This window comes from Pantherophis guttatus, chromosome 14, assembly GCF_059756535.1.
Source record: "Pantherophis guttatus breed Tessera chromosome 14, ASM5975653v1, whole genome shotgun sequence".
NCBI classification, from domain to species: Eukaryota; Metazoa; Chordata; class Lepidosauria; order Squamata; family Colubridae; genus Pantherophis; species Pantherophis guttatus.
In genome coordinates, this window is record NC_142076.1 from 10,191,825 (window position 1) to 10,217,022 (window position 25,198).

General features: G+C 44.0%; 1 protein-coding gene and 2 long non-coding RNA genes across 5 annotated transcripts in view; 2 read left to right on the forward strand and 1 right to left on the reverse strand.

Moving 5' to 3' along the window:
- Window positions 1-1,540: 1,540 nt before the first annotated feature.
- WDR24 (WD repeat domain 24) lies at window positions 1,541-19,488 on the reverse strand. Of its 2 annotated transcripts, none has more exons than XM_060692960.2 (10): window positions 19,276-19,488; window positions 17,343-17,865; window positions 15,126-15,303; window positions 12,194-12,875; window positions 8,688-8,803; window positions 8,045-8,166; window positions 5,586-5,690; window positions 4,532-4,869; window positions 3,949-4,133; window positions 1,541-2,116 (listed from the first exon to the last, which is right to left on the reverse strand). In XM_060692960.2, exons 2-10 carry the CDS (start codon window positions 17,821-17,823, stop codon window positions 1,948-1,950), a joined length of 2,376 nt encoding a protein of 791 aa, XP_060548943.1. In that variant the 5' UTR covers window positions 17,824-17,865; window positions 19,276-19,488; the 3' UTR covers window positions 1,541-1,947. The 2 variants fall into 2 exon arrangements, with proteins under 2 accessions (XP_060548943.1, XP_060548942.1); XM_060692959.2 differs by having other exon boundaries at window positions 8,000-8,166; window positions 19,276-19,425.
- Window positions 19,463-25,198, forward strand: part of LOC132712219 (uncharacterized) — a 97,240-nt gene continuing 91,504 nt past the window's right edge. For both annotated transcript variants that reach the window (XR_015729847.1, XR_009622891.2), the window contains exon 1: window positions 19,463-19,686. This is a non-coding gene — a long non-coding RNA (uncharacterized LOC132712219). The remainder of the gene's footprint in view (window positions 19,687-25,198) is intronic.
- LOC148112099 (uncharacterized) lies at window positions 19,716-23,838 on the forward strand. The gene is made up of 2 exons (XR_015729848.1): window positions 19,716-21,210; window positions 22,495-23,838. It is a non-coding gene; the product is annotated as an uncharacterized LOC148112099 (long non-coding RNA).

The window sequence follows — 25,198 nt, forward strand, 5'->3', positions numbered from 1 at the left end:
AATCATTTAAATATGAGCCAGCAGTGTGTGGCAGCTGCCAAAAAAGCCAATGCAATCCTAGATTGCATTAACAGAGGGATAGAATCAAGATTACATGAAGCACTAGTACCGCTTTACAAAGCTTTCATAAGACCACATTTGGAATGTTGCATCCAGTTTTGGGCACCCCATTACAAAAAAAAAATTTTTTTTTGAGACTTTGGAAAGAGTGCAGAGAAGAGCTGCAAAGATGATTAGGGGCCTGGAAGCTAAAACAAATGACGAATGGCTGAATGAATTAAGTATGGCTAGTCTAGTGAAAAGGACCAGGGATGACAGGATAGCAGTGTTCCAATATTTGAGGGGCTGCCACAAAGAAGAAGGGGTCAACCTATTTTCCAAAACACCTGAAGGCAGGACAAGAAGCCATGGATGGAAACTAATCAAGGAGAGAAGCAACCTAGAACTCAGGAGAAATTTTCTGACAGTGAGAACAATTAACCAGTGGTACAACTTGCCTCCAAAAGTTGTGGGTACCCCATCACAGGAGGCTTTTAAGAAGAGATCGGAAAACCACTCGTCAGAAATGGTGTAGGGTCTCCTGCTTGAACAGTGGGTTGGACTAGAACAGAGGTCAGCAACCTGAGGCTCTGGAGCCACGTGTGGCTCTTTAACTCCTGTGCTGCGGCTCCCTGTCATTCAAAATATGCGTCACAACCACCAATGTGCGACACCCGCCGGCACACAATTTATTGAGCTTTTCAACCCCCGGTAGGCCAACTATGGATAAATCCAAGAAAAGAAAAGTTTCAGAAGAAAACAGAACATTTAATTCAACTACGTATGCTAGTTTTGTGGCCTCTCAAGAAATAGTCAGGCACGGGAAGGGTTTTGTGGCTCCCGGTGTTTTCTTTTCTGTGGGAAACGGGTCCAAATGGCTGTTTGAGTGTTTTAAGGTTGCAGACCCCTGGACTAGAAGATCTACAGTGTCCCTTCCAACTCTGCTATTCTATTATTCCCAGAATTCCCCAGTTAGCGATGCCGGCTGGGGAGTTCAGGGTGTTGCAATCCATGTATATTAAAATTGCTGGAGCTGTGGAATACTGGTCTAACAAGAGTAAGGCTGTAATTCTATGCACCCAAGATTAAATTCTGTTAGATCGGATGGACTTATTTTTTTTTTACGACTGGTTAAGAACACAGTACGCAACCCAGTATTTTTTTTCCCTCTTTAAAAACTGTAGAAGCTTGCTGAGAACGGAGGATCTCTAAAGTTCATCTCACCAGATCAAATGTTCTCGTTTTGGTTACTCTGCACGAAATCCTGAAGCTATTTCAATAAAATATAAAAACCTTCTCTCGTTCAGCCCAATCCATACCTTCTTGCAGCTGCGAGCTGGAAATTTTAACTTTTGGCCCAAAATCAGCAAAATACAGATTCTGATGTCTCCTTTTTTTTTTTTTTTCTTTTGAGGAGAAGAGCCTCAATCCTGTTCCGTAGCTGGCCAGTTATTTAGAAGCCTTTATACAGAAAGTTTTGCAAATGCAAACGAGAAAACGGTAAATTTCACCTTGTTTAATTCAGTATAAAAAAAGAACTGCCTGAAACACCCTGGGGCTAGTAAAGCAGATTTTTGTATAGAATCATCCTGACTAATAAAGCAGGTTTCGTATAGAACAAACTTTCTCCACAGCAGGACATTAGAAGAAAATGCTTAAGTGTTTTTTTTTTCCTAGCAGAATCTCCTGAACATGTAGCTGTGCTGTTGTTCTTTTTTTCCCCCCAGGAAAAACCACGGCCCATTTTGCAAGTTCCAACCTGGTGAGGTTTCACGGCAGCTATCTGGATCAGCAACCACGCTGATTATCTCTCCCTTTCTCTCCTCCACCCCCCCACCTAAGTAAGGTTCTCGGTTCTAGGCAGCCCCCCAGGATTTTGTGGCTGACATTCTCGACGTTCTCTTAAATTCAAGTGTATTCACAAAGGTGACCGCATCCTGTAGGACAATGGGAGCTGGTTTCCAGCCATTTCATGATATGTTGCAGGTGGCCCCCGTGGCTGCAGCCCTGGCACCACACAAAGAGGCCCTTGACCACGTGGTGGCACACGGCGCACATGCTGGCACACTGCCGGCACCTGAAAGAGACCACAAAAAAGAGAAAAGCAGCTGAAAGACACAGGTGGGGTTGCAGGGGAAGAGCATAGTCTCCAGCAACAGAGAGAGTTCAATCTTTCTTCAGCCACGAAGCTCAGCCTGTTATTTGATCTATTCTCTCTCTCTCTGTCTCTCTCTCCCCCTCCCTCCCTGTCATGGGTGGAATCCTGATTCAGTTAATTTTCTCTCTCTCCCTCTCTGTCTCTCTCTCTCTCCATTACTCTCTCTCTGTGTGTTTCTCTGTTTCTCTCTCTCTCTTTCTCTGTGTTTCTCTCTCCCCATTTCTCTCTCTCTCTCTCTCTCTTTTTCTGTTTCTCTCTCTGTTACTCTTTCTCTGTTTCTCTGCCTGTTTCTTTCTCTCTCTACCTGTTACTCTCTCTCTCTGTTTCTCTCTGCTTCTCTCTTTGCTTCTCTCTCTCTCTGTTTCTGTGTTTCTCTCCATACTCTCTTTCTGTTTCTGTTTCTCTCTCTCTGTGTTTCTCTCCGTTACTCTCTCTTTCTCTCACTCTTTCTGTTTGTTTCTCTCTCTTTCTCTGTTTCTGTTTCTCTCTCTCTCTGTTTCTTTCTCCCTGTTTCTCTCTCTCTGTTTCTCTCTCTCTCTCTCTCTCCACCTCCCTCCCTCCCTCCCTCCCTGTCGTGGGTGGAATCCTGATTCAATTAATTTTCTCTCTCTCTCTCTGTTTGTCTCTCTCTCTCTCTCTCTCTCTGTCTCCCTCCCAGTAGACCCTACTGTAGGAGAAGAGCAGATAGAGATGGAGTTAAGATGGAGGAGTTAAGAGAGTCATAAGCCTGGAGACATTACATTCCCACAAACAATCTAAATCAAGGGTGTCAAACTTGATTTCATTGATGGCCGCAGCAGGATTGTGTTTGATCTTGGGGCCAGCTTGATGTCACTCGTATGGGGGCACCTGTGGTGGCCTGAGCGTTTTGCCAGAGAAAACAGGCTCCCAACAGCCTCCAGCAATCCTCTGCCAGCGAAAATCAAGGTCGGGAGGGCTGCACGTGGCCCTCCCAAGCTCCATTTTCGCTGATAGACGCACTGCAGGCCGGTCCTTCGCTGTTTCCAGGATGGCCCTGCGGGCCAGATCTAAGTACCCCGTGGGCCGAATCCAGCCTGCGGGCCTCAAGTTTGACATCCCTGATCTAAATCCTACCCCTTTTGAATTCCGCTGACCCTTATTTAATGCCAATTTAATACTGAACTTTAGTTGACTAGATTCTTGTATAGGTAAAAGTAAAGGTTCCCCTGGCACATATGTGCTAGTTGTTCCCAACTGTAGGGGCCACTGCTCATCTCCGTTTCAAAGCCGAAGAGCCAGCGCTGTCCGAAGATGTCTCCGTGGTCATGTGGCCGGCATGACTCAACACCAAAGGCCCACGGAACGCTGTTACCTTCCCACCAAAGGTGGTCTCTATTTTTCTACTTGCATTTTTTTACGTGCTTTCAAACTGCTAGGTTGGCAGAAGCTGAGACAAGCAACGGGAGCTCACCCCGTTACATGGTGCTAGGGATTCGAACCGCTGAACTGCCGACCTTTTGATCGACTAGCTCAGTGTCTTAGTCACTGAGCCACCACGTCCCAGATGCTTGTATACAGAGCAATAAATCTTCTGCACTGCAACTTAATGGACGGTCCTGAATCTATACACCGGACACCTTCGCTGAAAGTTGCCTCCGGGTTATGAGGAGGGCTACGTTTGGTACATCACAAAGAAGTGAGATCACCACAGGTTGCCTAATAGTAACTCATCTTGCTCTCCTGCTTTCAACAGGAAAGATGCTGCGCGTCAGCACCCTGGAGCTACTCACCGGTCACAGATCCAACCCTTGTTGCTCATTGGCCGCTTGCAGTTGCTGCAGTTGATGTGCAGGGTGGTAGAAGCCTGGTTGAGGCAGTGGACGGCCCTGCAGGTGCTCAGTTTGATCACTTCGTTGGAGATGTTCCACAGCTGGAACCGCTGCAGGAGGTCAATGTACGACATGTACCAATGTTCCTGGGGGGAAAACGAAAGACAACGGTATCCCTGGCATCCCGAACTCCGGAAGACGTCGCCCCGTCTCTGTTCTGCCCCAGCTACGGACCCCCAAAGAACGCAGCACACACAAAGTCTGTACAAACCTTTACTAAATTAAATCAGTCTTTTTCAAACAAAGGCTGTTAATGAACTGTCTTAACAGCCTACAAGAATCCAAAGGATAAATAATCGTAATCTTACTAGGGTTGGCAGAAAGCCCAGAAGCAATTTGCAGAGAACTAAGATCAAGACGCGAAGGAGAGTGAGGCAGCAATGGTCAGGAAAAGCAGCAGCGGTGGGCAAGATTTTTCTCTAACGCCCCCTACTGGGGCAAGAGACTCAGCTGGTGCTTGACGGCTACCTGTGGCTATAGGTACCTGTGTCTGGTCATCGATCCCCTTCTTGATGCGATCCCCCAGCACAATCAGGATCGACACGGCCATCTGGACGTCTCCTTGCTCGGCATAGAAGAGCAGCATGTCATGGACAATGGGGTTGAAGAAATCGGCCGGCAGGCGATTCTCGTAGAGGGAGTGTGAAATGGAAATGAGGGAGAACGATTCCACGGGGGTGAGAGACACCGTCTCCGCCTCGTTGCCACTGACGTGGGGCGAGTCGGCTTTATCCTGCAGGTGGTCCAGTGCAGAGGGGTTGTCCACGATCTCGTGGCGTAAAGGAAAGGCTTCCTGGGGTAGGATATACTCTTGTTCTTCGGCTGCAGGAAGACACGGGACCATGAAGGAGAAAGAAAGAAAGAAAGCAGACCCAAACCACTCTGTTCTCTTCTCTTATATAATGTTATATATAATACAGATTATAAGACTTAAGTGGTTTCATACTGTCATCTTTTGTTTGCCTCCTAAACAGTCTTGTCTTTTGGAGTGCTCATCGAGCACTGGATAATGGGAAAAAAAAGGAAAAGAAAGAAATTGTTTTTATTTACGTTCAATGGAGAGAAAGGGATTAGAAGAGAGTAAACAGGCACACAACAGAGGAGACACATTGGAAGCAATGCACTGGCACCCGGAAGCCATGAGCATGCTTGATATGAGAGCCGCAGTGATGCAGGGGTTAGAGTGCAGTACTGCAGGCTACTTCTGCTTATCACCGGCTGCCAGCAGTTTGGCAGATCGAATCTCACCAGGCTCAAGGTTGACTCAGCCTTCCATCCTTTCGAGGTGGGTAAAATGAGGACCCAGATTGTTGGGGGCAAGAGGCTGACTTTGTAAACCACTTAGAGAGGGCTGTAAAGCACTGTGAAGCGGTATATAAGTCTAAGTTCCAATGCTATTGCTATATACTGCCTTGTATCCCCCGTTGTGTGCCTCCTTACTCTCTTGCAATCCCTTCTTCTCCAATCTCTTCGCTCTGCAAAGGGAAAAAAAGAACAGAAAACCATATTTAGGCATTAAGAGTAGGACAGGCACTCACTGTGAGGATTCTCATGGTCCATCATGTACAGATCATCTTCATCGGCTTCCACATCGCCCAGGAGATAATCGGCAGGAACGTCACTTCCTTCTGTCTCCTCGTTCTCTAGACATCCAGGGGGGAAAAAATGCTTACAGGTAGAGTCATAGAGTTGGACGGGGCTGTTTTGGCCACGGAGTTCAGCTTCCTGCTCAGTGAAGGAGTTCAGATTAAAGCACCTCTGATCAATGGCAGTCTAGGGTCAGTCTAGGCGCCACTTGAACAAAAGCAACGAACTTAACATTCAGCTGCCTGCAATTACTGCAAGTTCGAATCTTCCCAGGCTCAAGGTTGATTCAGCCTTCCATCCTTTCTAAGGTAGGTAAATTGAGGACCCAGTTTGTGGGGGCAATAAGCTGACTTTGTATAAATATACAAAAGTATGAAGGGTATTGCTTAACGCATTGTAAGCTGCCCTGAGTCTCCGGAGAAGGGCGGCATATAAATCAAATTAAAAAAAAAAAAAGAGAGAAGTTTACTCCTTTCTCCAAGGTTTGCTGTTGATCCGATTGGCTACTTAAGAGATTCAATCAGAATCTGCCTTTATCTAACATGGATCTATTTATTGTTCCATGCCCTAAACACGAAAAGGAGATTGTACCTTCTTTTAGGAAATTTATCTTCGGGTATTGAAGGAATTATCATACAGATAGTTGGGCGTTTGTTTAGTGACTGTTTGACGTTACAGTGGCCCTGAAAAAGTGACTTACACCCGGGTTCTTGCACATGCAACCATCTCAGCATCCCCATGTCATATGATCAGAATTCAGGTGCTTGGCCACCAGCATGTGTTGGTTATCACCTTTAAAGCGCTCCATGGCATCGGGCCTAGCTATCTTCGAGACCGCTTGCTGCTACCGACGACCTCCCATCGTCCCGTGCGCTCCCACAGAGAGGGCCTCCTCAGGGTGCCATCAGCCAATCAATGTAGGCTGGTGACTCCCAGGGGGAGGGCCTTCTCTGTGGGGGCACCTACCCTCTGGAATCAGCTGCCCCTGGAGATAAGGAGGATCCAAGACCTTAGCGCCTTCCGCCATGCCCTTAAAACCCACTTTTTCCAGCAAGCCGGGCTGGTTTAAGAAGAAATTTTAAATGTTTTAATTGGTTTGTATTTTTAATTTTGGGCCAAATTTATATATATTTTAATTGTTTTTAATATTTGTATTTCATGTTTTTTAATTCTGGCTGTACACCACCCTGAGTCCTCAGGGAGAAGGGCGGTATATAAATTTAAAAATAAATAAATAAATAAATAAATGTATTTACAATGGTTGCAGCATCCTGGGGGCCGTTTGACTGCCACTGGCGACCTTCCCAGAGAGCTTCCAACATGCAAAGTCAATGGAGAAAGCTGGATTCACTTAACGTGTCAGCTTTGGAAGCCATATTAGCACCGGAAGCTTCCACGCTGCCACCTTCTTGGGTGTGGGAAAGTAGGAGGGGGGATTTAGTAGAGGGAATGTAGTTAGACAAAATACTGTGCTTTTCAGAGTATAAGATGCACCTCCCCCCCCCAAAAGACGGTGAAAATCTGGGTGCGTCTTATACTCCAAATGTTGCCCCGCCCAGCTTCTCAAACGGAGGTTTCAGAGGCTGAAAAAAGCAACAGGAAGGAAGCTTCAGAAAAAAAGCCTCCAATAAGATCCTCTTATTTCAGCAAGCCGGCCTGGCCTAATTTTCTCCCCTTTCTTTTAAATTTTTAAATTGGAATTTTAATTTGTTTTAAATTATTGGGATTTTTAATTGTCTTGGCCTAAATTATTTAATTTGGTTTTAATTATGTTTCTAACTTTTGTATTTATGTATTTTATTTTGTGCCTGTTCACCGCCCTGAGTCCTTCGGGAGTAGGGCGGTATATAAATTTAATAAAACAAAACAATAAAACAAACAAAACAAACAGAGCTTCAGAAAAAAAAGCCTCTGAAACACAGTTTCAGAAAGAAAGCCTCCGAAACAGCTTCAGAAAAAAAGGCTTTTTTTTCTGAAGCTCTGTTTCGGAGGCTTTCAGAGGCAGAAGTTTTTTCTGAAACAGTGTTTCAGAAGTTTCAGAGGCAGGAAAAAAAAGCAAGGCACAGAGCTCACAACCAACGAACCTGTTGCTAAAATTCACCTCTGGGAACAGCTGATTGGGGGTATTCTGGGAGGATGCACCCGCCAATCAGCTTTTTTTCTTATTTTCCTCCCCAAAAACTAAGGTGCATCTTATACTCCAGTGCGTCTTATACTCCGAAAAATATGGTAAGCATTCTTCATTTCAGTCAAGGTCATGACAATTCTGCATCTGGAGGAGGAGTGGTTGGAGTGATGTCTCGAGATGGGACGGATGGTGATTGGGCCATGGGTGCAAGGGATGGATTTGGGGGCTTTGATTTACCCACTTCCCTTGTACAGCTGTCCATCCCCTTCCAGGTCTGCTCACCGTCGTTATTGATCAGAGTTGAGGAGGAATCCATGAGAATGGCTTCAGGACGGTTTTCCCCCTTGGTTCTCTCCAGCCGTGACTCGGTGCCTATTCCAGAGGGAATATCTTTCAAGTTAAAGCTGGGAGAGAAGCAGAAAATGCTGAATAGTCCACAGTAATGTTTTCTTTCCTCTATTCCCCTTCTTCTTTATGTCTGTTGTGGCCCGCTGGCGGCCAGTGAGGAGGAATATGAGCCAGGCCTGGGGGCTGGGGAAAGCTCGGACGAGGGCTCTGCATCAGAGGCAGAGAGGGAGCTAGACAGCAGCGAGGCAGAGGAACAACTGGAGCCTGTTCCCAGAGCTGCCAGAAGACAAGAACAACTCAGAAAGCAGAGTTGACTTGGGAGTAAAGCCACACCTTGGAGGTGATTGGCTCCTCCCATAGGAAACAAGAGAGGAGCGAATGAGGAGGGGGCTTTTGCAGGAAACAATTTGATCGTTCGATCGTTTCAAGAGTGGAAAGCCAGCCAGGGGTAGCATTTGGGGGTTCACCGAACCCCGGCACCCCTGGCTACAAAGCTCCAGTGTCTCACCTGGATTTGCCCCAAGTCACCCTTGACTGCACATGTCCCCACAATGCAGGCCCCTCCCCTTCTCTTTACCTATTCATGAGCGGAAGGCTAGAGCTACTTTTTCCCAGGCTGTGGTTGAGGTTCGTGGCAGGGACAGTGTTGGGGCTTGAATAAATAATCCGGAGCATTGTCCACGTCTGTGCAACCTGGAGGAAAAGAACAGGAAAAACTAAGAAACCCACAGGCCAGGTCTGTCAAATGAAGGACTGTAAATCAACCCTGTAGTAGAGGCCGCTTTTAAGATGTGTGGATTTTAATTCCCGTGCTGGCTAGGGAATTCTGGGAGTTGAAGTGCATCTATGTGGAGTGGAGTGGAGTGGAGTGGAATGGAATAGAATACAGAGTAGAGTAGAGTAGAGTAGAGTAGAGTAGAGTAGAGTAGAGTAGAGTAGAGTAGAGTAGAGTAGAGTAGAGTAGACTATGGAATGGGAATGGGAATGGGAATGGAATACCATACCATACCATACCATAACATACCATACGAATTAGAAATAGAAATAGAAGTAGTGGAATTGAATAGAAATGAATAGAGTAGAGTAGAGTAGAGTAGGGTAGAATATGGAAAGAGAAAGGGAATGGGAATGGGATGGGATGGAATACAATACAATATGAATTAGAAATAGAAATAGAAATAGTGGAATGGAATAGAATAGAAATGAATAGAGTAGACTACAGTAGAGAATAGAATAGAGAATAGAATAGAAAAGAGAGTAGAGTAGAGTACAGTAGAGTAGAGTAGAGTAGAGTAGAATTGAATAGAATAGGGCCTGGTGGCTCAGCAGACTAAAAGCATTGTGATTAACACCAGCTGTCTGCAATTACTGTAAGTTCGAATCTCACCAGGCTCAAGGTTGACTCAGCCTTCCATCCTTTCAAAGGTAGGTAAAATGAGGACCCAGTTTGTGGGGGCAATAAACTGACTTTGTATAAACATACAAAAGTATGAAGGCTATTGCTTAACGCATTGTAAGCCGCTCTGAGTCTCTAGAGAAGGGCGGCATATAAACCAAATTAAAAAAAAAAATAGAATAGAATAGAATAGAATAGAATAGAATAGAATAGAATAGAAGAGAAGAGAAGAGAAGAGAAGAGAAGAGAAGAGAAGAGAAGAGAAGAGAAGAGAAGAGAAGAGAATATGGGAAAGGAATGGGAATGGGAATGGAATAATTTATTGGCCAACTGTGATTGGACACACAAGGAATTTGTCTCCGGTGCAGAAGCTCTCAGTGTACATACACACACACAAAATAACAAAGTGATAGGTCATAGATCATAAAGCAGAGTTACAGTCATTAAGGATAAGATACAAACAAGAAGTGATAAATCCTAAAATACCAATAAGGAGAAGACAGCAGGAAAGATGAGAAGGTGAGAAAAGATGAGCAGGATAACAGCAATACAGCCCTACGACATGGGAAAATATCTTTAGGCCTGAGAAAGTGCTGTGGGAATTAGGTATTCAGCAGAGCGGTGGCACAGGGGAAAAACTATTTTGTCTCTAGTTGTTTTGGCATGCAATGCCCTATAGATGCCCGGAGGGGAGGAGTTGGAACAGTTGATGTCCAGGATGTGAGGGGCCTGTAGATAGTTTTATCAGCCCTCTTTCTGGTATGTGCAGTATATCCTCAGTGGAAGGCTGGCTGCGATTAGTTCTTTCTTGCAATCCTAACTATCCGTTGAAGTCTGTACCAAGGTCGGAAAACACCGCCCTAAAGGATGAAGTCCTGAAGTGCAATTTCAAGAAGAGATTGGACTGCCATTTGTCAGAAATGGCGTAGGGCAGTGATAACAAACCTTTTTGGAGCACTTCGTGCACGGGCAGGGCCACAACCAGGAAGAGGAGCTGCCCAGGGGGCATCCCGCACGCGAATAAGGTACTTCCAGTTTCCGGCGCACACATGCGTGCCGGCCAGCAAGTCTTCTGGTTACAGCCGTGCATGCGTGTGCACTGATCAGATGGCTGGCGAGCATGTTTCCGCTGGAAAATGGAAGAACAACTCTTCCGGTTTCTAGCACTGCTGCATGCACAAAGGCCGGCTGATTGAATGCTCTCTACATGGGGCTCCCCTTGAGGAGCACCCCGAGGCTCCAGTTGGTCCAGAATGCAGCAGCGCAGGTGGTTATTGGAGCGACGGGGCGCTCCCATGTGACCCCCCTCCTGCGCGAGCTGCACTGGCTCCCGGTGGTCTTCCGGGTGCGCTTCAAGGTTTTGGTTACCACCTTTAGAGCGCTCCATGCTTAGGACCGGGGTGTCTACGAGATTGCCTTCTGCCACTAGTAGCCTCTCACCGACCAGTATGCTCCCATAGAGAGGGGCTCCTCAGGGTGCCGTCGGCCAAACAGTGTCGACTGGCGGCCCCCAGGGAGAGAGCCTTCTCTGTGGGGGCACCCGCCATCTGGAACGAGCTCCCCCCCAGAGATACCGACGATCCCGGACCTGCACGCTTTCCGCCATGCCATCAAAACATTTCTTTTCCAGCAGGCCGGCCTGGCCTAACCTCTCTTTTAAACTGTTTTTTAAATTTTTTTAAATTTTTAAATTTTAAATTTGTCTTATGAATTTGGGGTGTTTTAAATTTCGTTTTCCGGGCCAATTATTTAATTGTATTTTAATGGTTTTCTAACATTTGTATTATATGTATTTTATTTGGCTGTTCACCACCCTGAGTCCTTCGGGAGTAGGGCAGTATACAAATTCAATAAATAATAATAATAATAATAATAATAATAATAATAATAATAATAATAATAATAATAATAATTGTTGCATGCGCTTGCGTGCCAGAAATCCAGAAGAGGAATGGATGACGACGCGCGTGCCAGGTGACATGGCTCCGTGTGCCACTTTGGGCACGCGTGCCATAGGTTCACCATCATGGATGTAGGGTCTCCTGCTTGTGGGGGGGGAGGGACTAGATGACCTACAAGGTCCCTTCCCACTCTTTTAATCTGTTATATGAAGAGATGCAACTTTTGATGCTGAGACTCTAGAAAGAGTGCAGAGAAGAGTAACCAAGATTGTTAGGGGACTGGAGGCTAAAACATATGAAGAACGGTTGCAGGAACTGGGTATGTCTAGTTTGATGAGAAGAAGGACTAGGGGAGACATGATAGCAGTCTTCCAATATCTCAGAGGCTGCCACAAAGAAGAGGGAGTCAAGCTATTCTCCAAAGCACCTGAGGGCAGGACAAGAAGCAACGGGTGGAAACTCATCAAGGAGAGAAGCAACCTAGAACTAAGGAGAAATTTCCTGACAGTTAGAAACAATTAACCAGTGGAACAATTTGTCTCCAGAAGTTGTGAATGCTCCAACACTGGGAAGTTTTTAAGATGATGTTGGATAACTATTTGTCAGAAGTGGTGTAGAGTTTCCTGCCTGGGCAGGGGGTTGGACTAGAAGACCTCCAAGGTCCCTTCCAACTCTGTTATTCTATTATTCTATTCTATTCTATTCTATTCTATTCTATTCTATTCTATTCTATTCTATTCTATTCTATTCTATTCTATTCTATTCTATTCTATTCTATTATTTTACCTGGTTGCGCTTAAGCTCTTTGGCTACTTTGGCGTTGTGGTCACACAGCTCGGCCAGCGGTCGCCCCGTCAGCAGGTACTGCTTGGCCGTTCGCACAAACCAATCCATGCTGCTGGCGTCGCACCCTGTGTCGGCCTCAAAGACGCTGAGGGCGCTGGAGGAGGAGATGAACTCGAACTGCTCGGCGGGGTCCAGCTTCCGCTTGAAGAAGATGGGATGGCGGCGGTCGCCGAGGTAGGGCTTCCGGTTCGAGTCGGAGGAAATGAGGCTCTCTTTGGCCGCGAAAGCCAGGTCTCCGAAGAGGCTGTAGCAGAGACCTTCCGGGTTAGCCCGTTCGATAGGCTGGCTGGCGTCCTTGAAGATGTGCTGGTAAAGGGTGCTGTCCTTGGATCCCGAGAGGAGGAAGTAAGGGTCGTGTAGGTGACGCCAGACGATGCCAGTGGTGACGTCTTTGTGCTCCTCGAACATGGCGGAGGGGATGAAGGGGCGCCGGATGTCCCAGACGTAGATGTTGTGGTCCACCATCATCGAGCAGGTGGCGATGTGGTGCTTGCATTCGGGCCTCCACTTGACCCGGGCTACGGAGGCTATCGTTTGCACGCAGTAGATCTCTTTGGCCCTGTTGGTGCTCATGTCCCAGACTTTCACCATCTTATCTCGGCCGCCTGTGGCCAGCCAGCCTCTTAAACGAAAAGGAAACGCAAAGAATTTAGGAGGCTGATAAAACAAGTCCGCCACAATCTCTTAAGTTGGTGCAATAGGACTGGAGAAGTAGCAGTGCTATGCAGGTAGACTTACAACAATGAGTGACTGTGTCAGGTCCCATAGGTTTAAATAGGGACGCTGTCATTCTCGTGGCGGGGGGGGGGAGACTTGAGGGGGGGAGATCTCTGTATGGAGTTTCTGTTTCTATTTCCTGCTTTGCTTTGCTGTAACTTTCGGGGCCTTGGGAGGAGGAAAGGAATGTGCCTCAAGACAGCTGCCCTATCTCGTCTCCGAAGAAGTTTATCACCTCTTCAGTCTGAGTTTCTCATAATATCTTTACACTTCGGGATTGGCTTGACAATGTGTTGGACTTTGGGAGGGGTTCTGTCTGCACTGGTTTAATTTACTGTTTTGAGCGGGAAAACGTACCGTATTTTTTGGAGTATAAGATGCACCTTTCCCCCCCAAAAAAGAGGGTGAAAATCTGGGTGTGTCTTATATTCCAAAGGTAGCTCCGTCCAGCTTCTCAAACGGAGGTTTCAGAGGCTGAAAAAAGCCTCAGAAACGAAGCTTCAGAAAAAAAGCCTCAGAAACGAAGCTTCAGAAAAAAAGCCTCTGAAAGGCTTTTATCTAAAATAATATGGCAAGCAACAAAAGAAGAATCAGTAAAGGTTCTAACCACACTACGCTAACAAATCTGGAAAATGACACAATAACCAATCTATTGGTTAATCTATATACCAATACCAAAGAAAGGAGATTGAACAGAGTACAGATAGTCCTTCAGAATAAAAGCCTCTGAAAGACGCTTCAGAAAAAAAGCCTCCAAGCAGAGCTTCAGAAAAAAAGCCTTTTTTTCTGAAGCTCTGTTTCGGAGGCTTTCAGAGGCAGATTTTTTTTTTTTTTCTGAAACAGAGTTTCAGAAGTTTCAGACGCAGAAAAAAAAGCAAGGCCCAAAGCTCACAACCAAGGAATCTGTTGCTGAAATCCACCTCTGGGAACAGCTGATTGGGGGCATTCTGGGAGGCGGATCTACCTGCCAATCAGCTTTTTTCGTATTTTCCTCCCCAAAAACTAAGGTGCGTCTTATACTCCGGTGCGTCTTATACTCTGAAAAATATGTTAATTCCTGCCTAGTTTCTCTTGCTATCACAATCTTCCCATATAAAAGTTTCCTTTTGAAATGGCTTTTGTTTCAAGAGTACTGCTTTTTTGAGAGGACTGGAGAGGCAGGACCTTACAGACTGTTCAAAAAAGTGAGTTATGAACATTTTTCACAGTGACAACTCCATGATTATGTGATCAAATTTCAGATGCTTGGCAACTGGTTCATACTTATGACCATTGCAGCGTCCCAGGGTCACGGGCTCCCCTTTTGCAACCTTCTGACAAGCCAATAGGGAAGCCAGATTCACTTCACAACCAGGTTACTAATTTATTCACTTAACAACTCTGGCAAGAAAGGTCATAAAATGGGGCAAGAGTCACTTAACCAATTCTCACTTCACAACATATATGTTGGGCTCAATTGTGGTCATACGTCAAAGACTATCTGTAATTTAGTCCTTGATTTATGACCATCATTGATCCTGGAATTACGGTCATAAGTCACTATGGTCATAAATCAAAGCATCATGTGAGCAGACCCATTTTTTTTTCTCCTTTTTTTACAGGGTTTATTATGGTAATCAATTTTGGTCATTGAGTGGGTTTTGTTTGTTTTTTTTGCTGGAAATCAGAAGTAAACTCTGGAAACATAGCAAAAAACATTGCAAACTGTGATTATGTGACCACAGGACGCTGCAAATGGTTGTAAGGGTCAGCTGGTTGCTGAACACCCAAAATGCAATCCCAAAACAGGATTTGCTTAATATCTGTGCGATTTACTTAACAAACATGTCGATCTACTTAACAGCCAGCCTAAAAATTGTGAAATCTAGGCCAACCAGAAACAACCTGCGGCGGAAATTCCAATCCCAATAAAGGTTGTAAGTCGAGGACGACCTGCAAACTGTCAGAAAGTGCAAAACGATGCTTAAAATACGAAGGGCAACCTGACTTTCCAAACAAAATGCTTTGCAGAGAAGTTGCACGAGGTGGAGGGGAACCGAACAAGCTTCTGAAAGTAGAATCCAAGATGGCTCTGTCAGAAGGTGCTAGAAAACAAGGCAGGCACAGAAAAAGCATCCGAGACAGAAAAGATATCCGCATACACACGTGTTCGTACCTGTCCTCTGGATGCCAATCACAACAGAACACAGGTCCGTTGTGGGCTGTGAACATCCTCTCGTAGCGGTCGGGCCGGCGAATATCCCACAGTTGAACGTTGCCGTTTTCAAAGGTGGCAGCAAAAGTGAAGTAGTCGCGGATACTAAACTGGACGTCGCGCACGCTTTCCGACTGACCTGAAGGAGGCAGAAATCACATCGGGTTGATCGTCTACCTCAGGGTTCTCCAAACTTGGCAACTTTTAAGATTTGTGGATGTCAACTCCCAGAATTCCCTAGCCAGCCATGCCAAGTCTTCAAGTTGCCAAGTTTGGAGGGCCCTGTTCTACCTGGTAAACCATCCAGGTGATGTTTCCCCTCTGAAAACAGGTTCTGTCCCCCCCAATCTGGTGCTGCTCCAAATATGTTAAGACTCCAACGCCTTATAGACTCCTAGCCAGTCTGGGCGCTGGGGATTATGGGAAGTGAAGCCTCCTCATGACAAGGTCAGATTCTCTCATGTCCAAAAGGGCTAGAAAATGGTGAAATTATGATATATGGATTTGATAATCAGTAATACTGATAAACTATTTAAAAAATGAATGTTATGACTTAACATTCTACAGAGGAATTATTGAGTCTGTCATCTGCACCTCTATAACTGTCTAATTTGGTTCTGCAACCCAACAAGACAGACACAGACTTCAGAGGATAATTAAAACTGCAGAAAAAACAATGGCTACCAACCTGCCTTCCATTGAGGACGTGAATACTGCAGGAGTCAAAAAGAGGACTGTGAAAATATCTACAGACCCTTCGCACCCTGGACATAAACTGTTTCAACTCCTACCCTCAAAACGACGCTATAGAGCACCGCACACCAGAACAACTAGACATAAGGACAGTTTTTCCCCGAACGCCATCACTCTGCTAAGCAAATAATTCCCTCAACACTGTCAAAACTATTCACTAAGGCTGCATTACTATTAATCTTGTCATCGTTCCTATCACCCATCTCCTCCCACTTATAACTGCATGACTGTAACATTATTGCTTGTATCCTTTCGATTTATATTGATATTGTTTCTGATTGCTTATTTGTTCCGTATGACTATCATTAAGGGTTGTACCTTATGATTCTTGATAAATGTATCTTTTCTTTTATGTACACCGAGAGCGTATGCACCAAGACAAATTCCTTGTGTGTCCAATCACACTTGGCTAATAAAGAATTCTATTCTATTCTATTCTATTCTATTCTATTCTATTCTATTCTATTCTATTCTATTCTATTCTATTCTATTCTATTCTATTCTATTCTATTCTATTCTATTCTATTCTAACCTTAGAGAAAGTTTAATGTACGTTTCATTTACATCTGCTATAAAAACATCAGAAGAACGCGTAGAACACAGAATCATAGGGCTAGAAGAGACCTCAGAGGTCTTCTAGTCCAACCCTCTGCTCAAGGTAGGAGACCTTATACCAGGGGAGTCAACCTGGTGACCCGTGGGCCAGATGTGTCACACCCAGGCCCCGCCCACCCCTGCTCCATGAAGGGAAAATACGTTGTGAAACATCAAATGATGGTAACATGACACCCATGCCTTATAGTATACCATACCAGTCAAATGGTGGTCCAGTCTATTTTTTGAAAACTTATAGTAATGGAACACCCATAACATCTGGAGGTAAGCCTTTCCATTGATCAATTGTTCTCTCAGAAAATTTCTCCTTACTTCTAGGTTGGATCTCTCTTTAACAAGCTTCTACCCATTACTTCTTTACCTGCCCTCTATTTGGAGAATAAGCTGATCCCCTCTTCTCTGTGACAACCCCTTGAATATTCAAATGAAGACTTTGCAGTGTTTATACCACCTGAACGTCTACGATTTTGCTTTCAAGAGCGTTTTAAAGCATTTCTGTCCTTTTCAGTTTTTTTTCCTTCTTTTAAAGACCCTGTAATACCTTGCATCGGGGTGGAGTCGGTGCGACTGATCAGAGCTCAAGCGTTTACTGGCCGGATGCCCTTCCTGATGCCTATGTCGGGTTCACAGCAGACAATTACTCATTGCACCCAGAGAGATAAACATCTGCTGCTGCCAAAGATCAAACTCACGGCCTCCTGATTGCAAGGCGAGAGGTCCATCTCTAGGCCACCACCCTGCTCTATTTCTGTCCACCCCATCCTATTCTATTCCTGAGGAAGTGGGCAATTCCCAAACATGGATCCTTACCTGAGAAAGTACTGACCGAATCCTTTTTCCGTAGGTCGAAGCACTTCATGTAGCCATCCTGAGACCCACTAAGGAGCATATAGACTTCAGTAGGATGAAAGCACACCTTGTTCACGGTCCGCTTGTGCTCCATGAAAAGCTGGTCCTGTTTGTTCCGGGAGGGTTTCCCAAGGTTCCATGTCACCACCACCCCATTCGTGGCTGCCGTGGCCAGCAAATTCTCATCCATCTGGTGCCACACCACATCGGCACAGCTGAAGTTCAGAGACGGTTTGCGGCCGACGCGCAAGTTGAGTTTTTCCACAAACTGGTCCTCTTCGATGGAGTAGATCTTGAAAATGTTGCGCCCGGCCACTACCACCTGAGCAGCGTCCCGGCACACGCTGATGGCATTAGAAGGGGCATCCAGGTGGCAGCACATGGTCCGTCCCGTGATTGTGTTGCCCCCAAGAGCGGTAGTCACCCTGGCCATTTTCTCCATGGCGCCCTACAAATCCAAAGGTTTGTCCAAAATCAGGAACAGCTGAAACATGAAGCAACATCGCAATATTAAAAGCAATCTGCGGCAAACTGCAACTCAACACTTCGTACAGGTAGTCCTCAATACACGACCACAATTGAGCCCCACATTTTCGTTGCTAAGCAAGGTAGTTGTTTTAAGTGAGTTTTGCCCAATTTTACGACCTTTTTTGCCAGTTGTTAAGCGAATCACTGGAGTTGTTAAGAGAATCATGTGGTCCTTAAGCAAATCTGGCTTCCGTCATTGACTATACTTGTTGGAAGCCGGCTGGGAGGGTGATCCCTAATGGTGATCACATGACCCTAGGACAATGCAACCGTCATAAGTACATGCCAGTTGCCAAGTATTTGAATTTTGAACACGTGATGACCAGGAGGATGCTGCAATGGTCAACGGTCTTAAGAGTGAAAACCGATCAGGAGTTACTTTTTTCAGTGCTGTTGCAACTTCAAATGGGCATTAAACAAATGGTTTTAAGTCAAGGATCACCTGTATGCCACTCAACTATTTCCAAGAAATCTATGCAATGCAAAGGAATTGGGGAGGGGGGGGAAATCCCTCAAACCACTGGTTGTCTTTTTAAAAAAAGTGTATAAAAGCAAGAATTAAGGGCGGAAAATAGTTACTGGTTGCTGGGATTACCACCTACCTGAACTGAATCATATATATAAATTATTTTAGATGGGTTGGGTTTTTTGGGGTTTTTGTTTTTTGTTTTTGCTTTTTGCAATGAAGGATACCAAACATTTGGGATACCAATGATCTTCCCCATCTAGTATTTTATAAATTTATTCATTAGATTTTCATCCCACCTTTTTCACTTTATTAATATATACATGCCAACCTAATCCTCCTCCCTTTTCCTATTTTCCCCACAACCTTCCTGTGAGGTAGGCTGGGCTGATGAGAGAGAACGACATGCAAAACTCGTTTGTCTGCCTAAATTAAAAGGAAAATAAAATTAAAAAATTAAATAAAAACAATAAACTGGTTAAAATGCACGTGTGCAAATGTGTGTGTTTTATCTTACAAACTCGTGTGCCTGCCTAAGAAAGAAAATAATAACCTCCCAAGATTGCTGCTGGCTAAAAAGGCAAGGGAGGAAATAGGGGCGATTTTGACGTGAAAATCCGTCCAAAACGAAAATAAATATATTTTAATTTTAGATAAATTGTAAATAAATTTTAAGGCTGGGTGCTATGACTCCACGCTTATGCGCATGCGCGAGTGTTCTTTTTCAATACAAAGGCACGTGCCGGGCGGTCTAGCAAATAAGACCTCGACGGGGTTTCCGAGGGCGGGACGGAGGGGTTGGGAGGGAGAGAGTACTTCCAGCTCCGGCTTTCTAGGCAGCAACCTCCGCAACTCAGTCCCAGCCACGCTTCCCTCGAGGAGACCTTCTCTCCTCCTCACCTCACGCGACGGCCTCCACTGGTCTTCCGCACCGAGCAGGCCCGAAGCCGCCGGGCCGCTTCTCTGCGGGCGGCAGCCACTCTCTTTCCCGGCCGGCCCAACTCGGGCCAAAGGCTAGCCCGCCATCTTGGATTACCCGTCAGGCCTTTCGGGGTTAAAGAAGCCGGAGGCAGTCATTTCCCGGCCGCTCTACCTTCCTCCTCCTCCTTCTCCTCCTCTTCCCCCTCCGCTCTGGAAACGTGACGTAGGGAGGTTATAGAACAGGGTGGATCATACCATCGCAGAACCCGAGGCGGCGGAGGGGGGGGGGGCGCACGCTGCTTTTCTCTAGTTTGCGTTGGTTTGATCCGTAGAAAGCTGGTTGGAATTGTCGAAGCGCTGCCTTTCTTCTTGCAAGACTCCAGTAGAAAGGTAGCAGTGCAGCAGCAGTTGTCAGAAACATTGTTTATATTTATATATATTTTATTTTAATATTTATTTTATTTTTTAGTTTATTTTTGTATTATTTTTTATTTTATTTTTATTTCATTATTTTTATCTGTTACATTTATATAGCTGCCCATCTCAGGCTTGTGACTCTGGGCAGTACCTATAACACAGTTGCCCAGCAATAATTATGCAATTATAAGAATATAGAATAGAATCGAAACAGAAACAAGAATAGGAGTAGAATAGAATAGAATAGAAACAAACAGAAACAGAAACAAGAATAGAATAGAAGTAGGGTAGAATAGAATAGAAACAGAAACAAGAATAGAATAGAATAGGAGTAGGGTAGAATAGAATAGAAACAGAAACAAGCAAGAATAGAATAGGAGTAGGGTAGAATAGAATAGAAACAGAAACAAGAATAGAATAGAAGTAGGGTAGAATAGAATAGGAACAGAAACAAGCAAGAATAGAATAGGAGTAGGGTAGAATAGAATAGAAACAGAAACAAGAATAGAATAGGAGTAGAGTAGAATAGAATAGAATAGAAACAGAAACAGAAACAAGAATAGGAGTAGAATAGAATAGAAACAAGAATAGAATAGGAACAGAAACAAGCAAGAATAGAATAGGAGTAGGGTAGAATAGAATAGAAACAGAAACAAGAATAGAATAGGAGTAGAGTAGAATAGAATAGAATAGAAACAGAAACAGAAACAAGAATAGGAGTAGAATAGAATAGAAACAAGAATAGAATAGGAGTAGGGTAGAATAGAATAGAAACAGAAACAAGAATAGAATAGGAGTAGAGTAGAATAGAATAGAAACAGAAACAGAAACAAGAATAGGAGTAGAATAGAATAGAAACAAGAATAGAATAGGAGTAGGGTAGAATAGAATAGAAACAGAAACAAGAATAGAATAGGAGTAGAGTAGAATAGAATAGAATAGAAACAGAAACAGAAACAGAAACAAGAATAGGAGTAGAATAGAATAGAAACAAGAATAGAATAGGAGTAGGGTAGAATAGAATAGAAACAGAAACAAGAATAGAATAGGAGTAGAATAGAATAGAATAGAATAGAAACAGAAACAGAAACAAGAATAGGAGTAGAATAGAATAGAAACAAGAATAGAATAGGAGTAGGGTAGAATAGAATAGAAACAGAAACAAGAATAGAATAGGAGTAGAGTAGAATAGAATAGAATAGAAACAGAAACAGAAACAGAAACGAATAGGAGTAGAATAGAATAGAAACAAGAATAGAATAGGAGTAGGGTAGAATAGAATAGAAACAGAAACAAGAATAAAATAGAAGTAGGGTAGAATAGAATAGAATAGAAACAGACACTAGAATAGAATAGAATAGGAGTAGAGTAGAATAGAATAGAATAGAATAGAATTGTTTATTGGTCAAGTGTGATTGGACACATAAGGAATTTGTCTTTAGTGCATACGCTCTCGGAGTACATGAAAGAAAAGATACATTCGTCAAGAATCATAAGGTACAACACTTAATGATAGTCATAGGGTACAAAATATATTTGTATATGTGTGTGTATACGCTTAATTACATATAATTGCTAATTATGCTTGGGGTATGCTTATCCAATACAGCTCAAATTGGTTTTATTGAATCAATTATGGGTGATCAACCATAAGTTATGGTGGCCACTGCCAGTCTATAGCCAGTTTTACGCATTGGGCTGAACTAAAGTCAAACAAGACACACTATGTTTTACAGTAAACCCATGTTTTGCTATCTTGACAACGTTTTTGAGATGTGTGGAATTAGAATCAGAATTAAAAGCTTGTAAACGGGGGGATTTCTGGGAATGGTTTTATTAAATTTATTGGCTGCTCATCTTAACGCAGGGTAATTGGCACATATTAAGAGTTATCAGAGTTGAGAAATTCTGGTGTAGCTTGTCTTGACCCATTGAGGATGCGCAGGAACTGCATTCACACAACAAACAGAACTGAACCATCCCAGTTTATGGATTCAGACAAATCAATCTCCTACAGGTATTTGCCACTCTTAGAAACAATTTCTTGAATCTTAAACCCATATAAACACAAAATTCGCTGACCATTTGAAGCAGCAGAGAAGCCCACTAAAATAAATAAACGAGAAGCTCAAAGAACCAAATTTGCAGATCAGGTTAAATAATTACAAAGAAAGATTAAATTTGTCACGCAGTGCAAAAAAACAACAACAACAATAACAAACAAATGCCTGCTAATCTTTTTCTGTTAATAATCTTGTGGCACAAAACCAGTCAGAAAGTGGATTTTTTGGCTTGCCCAGAATCCCTGCTTTTCTGGAACTCCTGATGAATTATATGATATATACAATGAAGAATTATAAATGTATAATCGTATGGATTGCAGAAGAAATTAAGTAGTCTGAATATTAATGAATATTTTACCCTGGGGCTCCTGAACATAGCAAGATTTTTTTTTCCCTAAGAGTAGCCGCCATTAATTAGCAAGCTTCCAGCTTAGCTTTCCCTCTGCATTAGTGGTTAGGTTTGTGGTCATTAGTGGTCAGTCAGGCAATTAGAACTAACAGAAAGTTGTGGTTTGATATTTAACAAGTGTGATGCAACACAGAGAATCTATTTTAAACATTAACCAATAACATCACACTGTTGTAATAAAAATGTGGTTTAAAAAAACCCTGAATCCAATATGGTGATATAATTTTTAATACCTATATATCGGGTGGGTTCTACTTACCTTTACAACTGGTTCACATCACGCCTGCGTGCTCTTCTGCGCATGCGCAGATCACTTATGATGACATCTGGATCAATGGATGGAGCCTCCTGTTGTGATCCGCCAGCAGCCTGCGGAGCTGGCAGCAGAGTCGGACAGTGAGGAGGCTGAGGAAGAACATGGGCCAGTCCTGGAGGCTGGGGAAGGCCCAGATGAGGGCTCTGCGTCAGAGGCAGAGATGGGGCCAGGGCCATCGGGGAGTGATGTGCGGACTTCGGAGCCTCCAGAGGCTGGCAGTAGAGAGGCAGAGGAACCAGGAGGAGCCTGTTCCTAGTGCACGTATGAGAAGAGCTGCCAGAAGGCAGGAGCAGATAAAGCAGAGAGGACGACTTGGGAGTAAGGCCAAGAGATGATTGGCCCCTCCCATAAGGCTTAAAAGACCAGCAACGGCTCTTGGCCTCTTTGCCGGAAAACAACCGTTGAGACAATTGCTTCTTATTTGGCTGTAGTTATTTCTTCTATTCCTGAACTTTTGCCAAGAAAAGCCTTTGGCAGTTTGCCTAATGATCCCAAGGTCAGAGATAAACTGAGGAATGGTGTTTTGCAGAATTTGCTTTAATTTAGTTTGGACTACGCTGAGAATGAGTTAATTCTCAGCTGTTCTAATAAAGTCTGTTTGTTTTTGAACTGTTTGTATTTAATACTAACTACTTGAGCCTGGGTCACAACACCTCCCTCTGGTTTTACTACCGGTTCTTGTGAACTGGTCAGAAATGGGGGTAACCCACCACTGATACAGTATTTCAGCAAAGCTTTTATTTTGCCAATACTGCGGGAGAAGAACTGGAAGAGCCTGCGGGTGGAGTCAAGAGAGGAATCTGCCTGGCATCATTACATTGTCACAAATGGTCCAAGTCCAACCTTCTTGAATCCCATTCACTCTTTTCTAGTGCCAATTTAGTGCTGATAGCAATAGCCCTTAGCCCAGTGCTTTACAGCCCTCTCTAAGTGGTTTGCAGAGTCAGCCTCTTGCCCCCAACAATCTGGGTCCTCATTTTACCGACCTCGGAAGGATGGAAGGCTGAATCCATCTTAAGCCGGTGAGCAATAGCAATAGCACTTAGACTGATATGCCGCTTCACAGTGCTTTACAGCCCTCGCTAAGCAGTTTGCAGAGTCAGCCTATTGCCCCCAACAATCTGGGACCTCATTTTACCCACCTCGGAAGGATGGAAGGCTGAATCCATCTTGAGCCGGTCAGGATCGAAATGACGAATTGCTGGCAGTCAGCAGGCAGCAGAAGTAGCCTGCAGTACTGCATTCTAGCCACTGCGCCACCTTGGCTCTTATGATGTTTAGTTGACTAGATTCTTCTGTATAAGCACGAGCAATAAATCAGATTAACTGGAACGTAACCTTTGGTTTTGATTCTTCACACCTGACAAATACTGAGATGAAAATGACATAATTGTGCAAACGGTAGTTTATAGCCAGGATGTACAACACCCAATTTTGTGTACCATGGTAAGAAGGTACTCTAAATGGCTGAATGGAAAGTTCAACATTTTGGGAGTGGGGGAAAAAAATAGGAATTGTTCTGAAACTATACATCCAGTTTGTCCTTAAACACCCCAAACTATAACTCCACTATCCCAGTAGATAAAAAGCTACGAACACTTCTGCAGATCGATATTTTGTGTGGGCGGTGGGTTTTTTTTGCAGAAATGCACTCCTGGTATGTAAAAGATGCTTTAAATATTAGGGATTTCTTCTTTGGTGCTCTTCATTTCTGTATTGTGTTAGAGCAGTGGTGAAATGCTATCGGTTCGGGGCGGTTCGCCTGAACCGGTAGTAAAAAAATGCTTTAAAAAGTTAAAAAAAAAAGTTCCAACGATCGCGCAGCACAGCTGAACCTTGGAATTTTTTTTTTTTTACTTTTTTTTTTTAGCATTTTTTTACTACTGGTTTGGGCAATAGGTAGTAAAAAATGCTTTTAAAAAAGATTCCGACAATCAGCTGTGCTGCGATCCTCGGAACTTTTTTTTTTACTTTTTAAAGCATTTTTTTTAATACCTATTGCTCGAACCGGTATTTTTGTGTAAAGTGTGATAGTTTGTTTTTGAGCTCTCTGTGACTCTGTGAGGTTCCTGCTTGTTGCAGGGGCCGTTTTGTGTGAAGTCCAGCTGCTTTTGCATTGTGTGTGAGTCAGTTGTGTAGCTTTTGTGGTGTTGGTTTTTTTTTGTGTAAAGCGTGATAGTTGGTTTTCCCGGTCACATGACCACCAAGCCACGCCCACCCAGTCACATGACCACCAAAGCTACACCCACCAAGCCATGCCCACAGAACCAGTAGGGAAAATTTTTGAATTTCACCACTCTTGTTAGAGTAGTATTTCTCAACTCTGCAGCTTTAAGACCTGTGAACATCAACACCCAGAATTCCCCAGCTAGCCATGCTGGTTGGGGAATTCTGGGAGTTGACGTTCACAGGTCCTACAGCTGTGGACGTTGTGAAACAGGAAACCCATTAAGACATAACCCATTAAGAGATATTTTACTAGAAGAGTACTCAAATCTTCTGCTCGAAATAAAGTTCCCTATCCCATCAGGCTTGAAATTTTAGGTCTGGATAGCTTCGAACTATGCCGTCTACGTTCTAACCTAGGCTTAGTTCATAAGATTATTTACCAAAAAGTCCTACCTGTAAATGAGTACTTTAATTTCAACCGTAATTACACAAGGGCTAACAATAGATTCAAACTCAATGTAATTTGCT

Excerpts from the sequence above, each read along its gene's own strand:
- WDR24 (XM_060692959.2), bottom strand. The coding sequence starts at position 17,823 with ATGGAGAAAATGGCCAGGGTGACTACCGCTCTTGGGGGCAACACAATC. Across the intron at positions 15,304-17,342 it reads TTCGGTCAGTACTTTCTCAG|GTCAGTCGGAAAGCGTGCGC; the intron begins GTAAGGATCCAT and ends TGCCTCCTTCAG. Across the intron at positions 5,691-7,999 it reads CAGCTGTACAAGGGAAGTGG|AGAACGAGGAGACAGAAGGA; the intron begins GTAAATCAAAGC and ends CTGGATGTCTAG.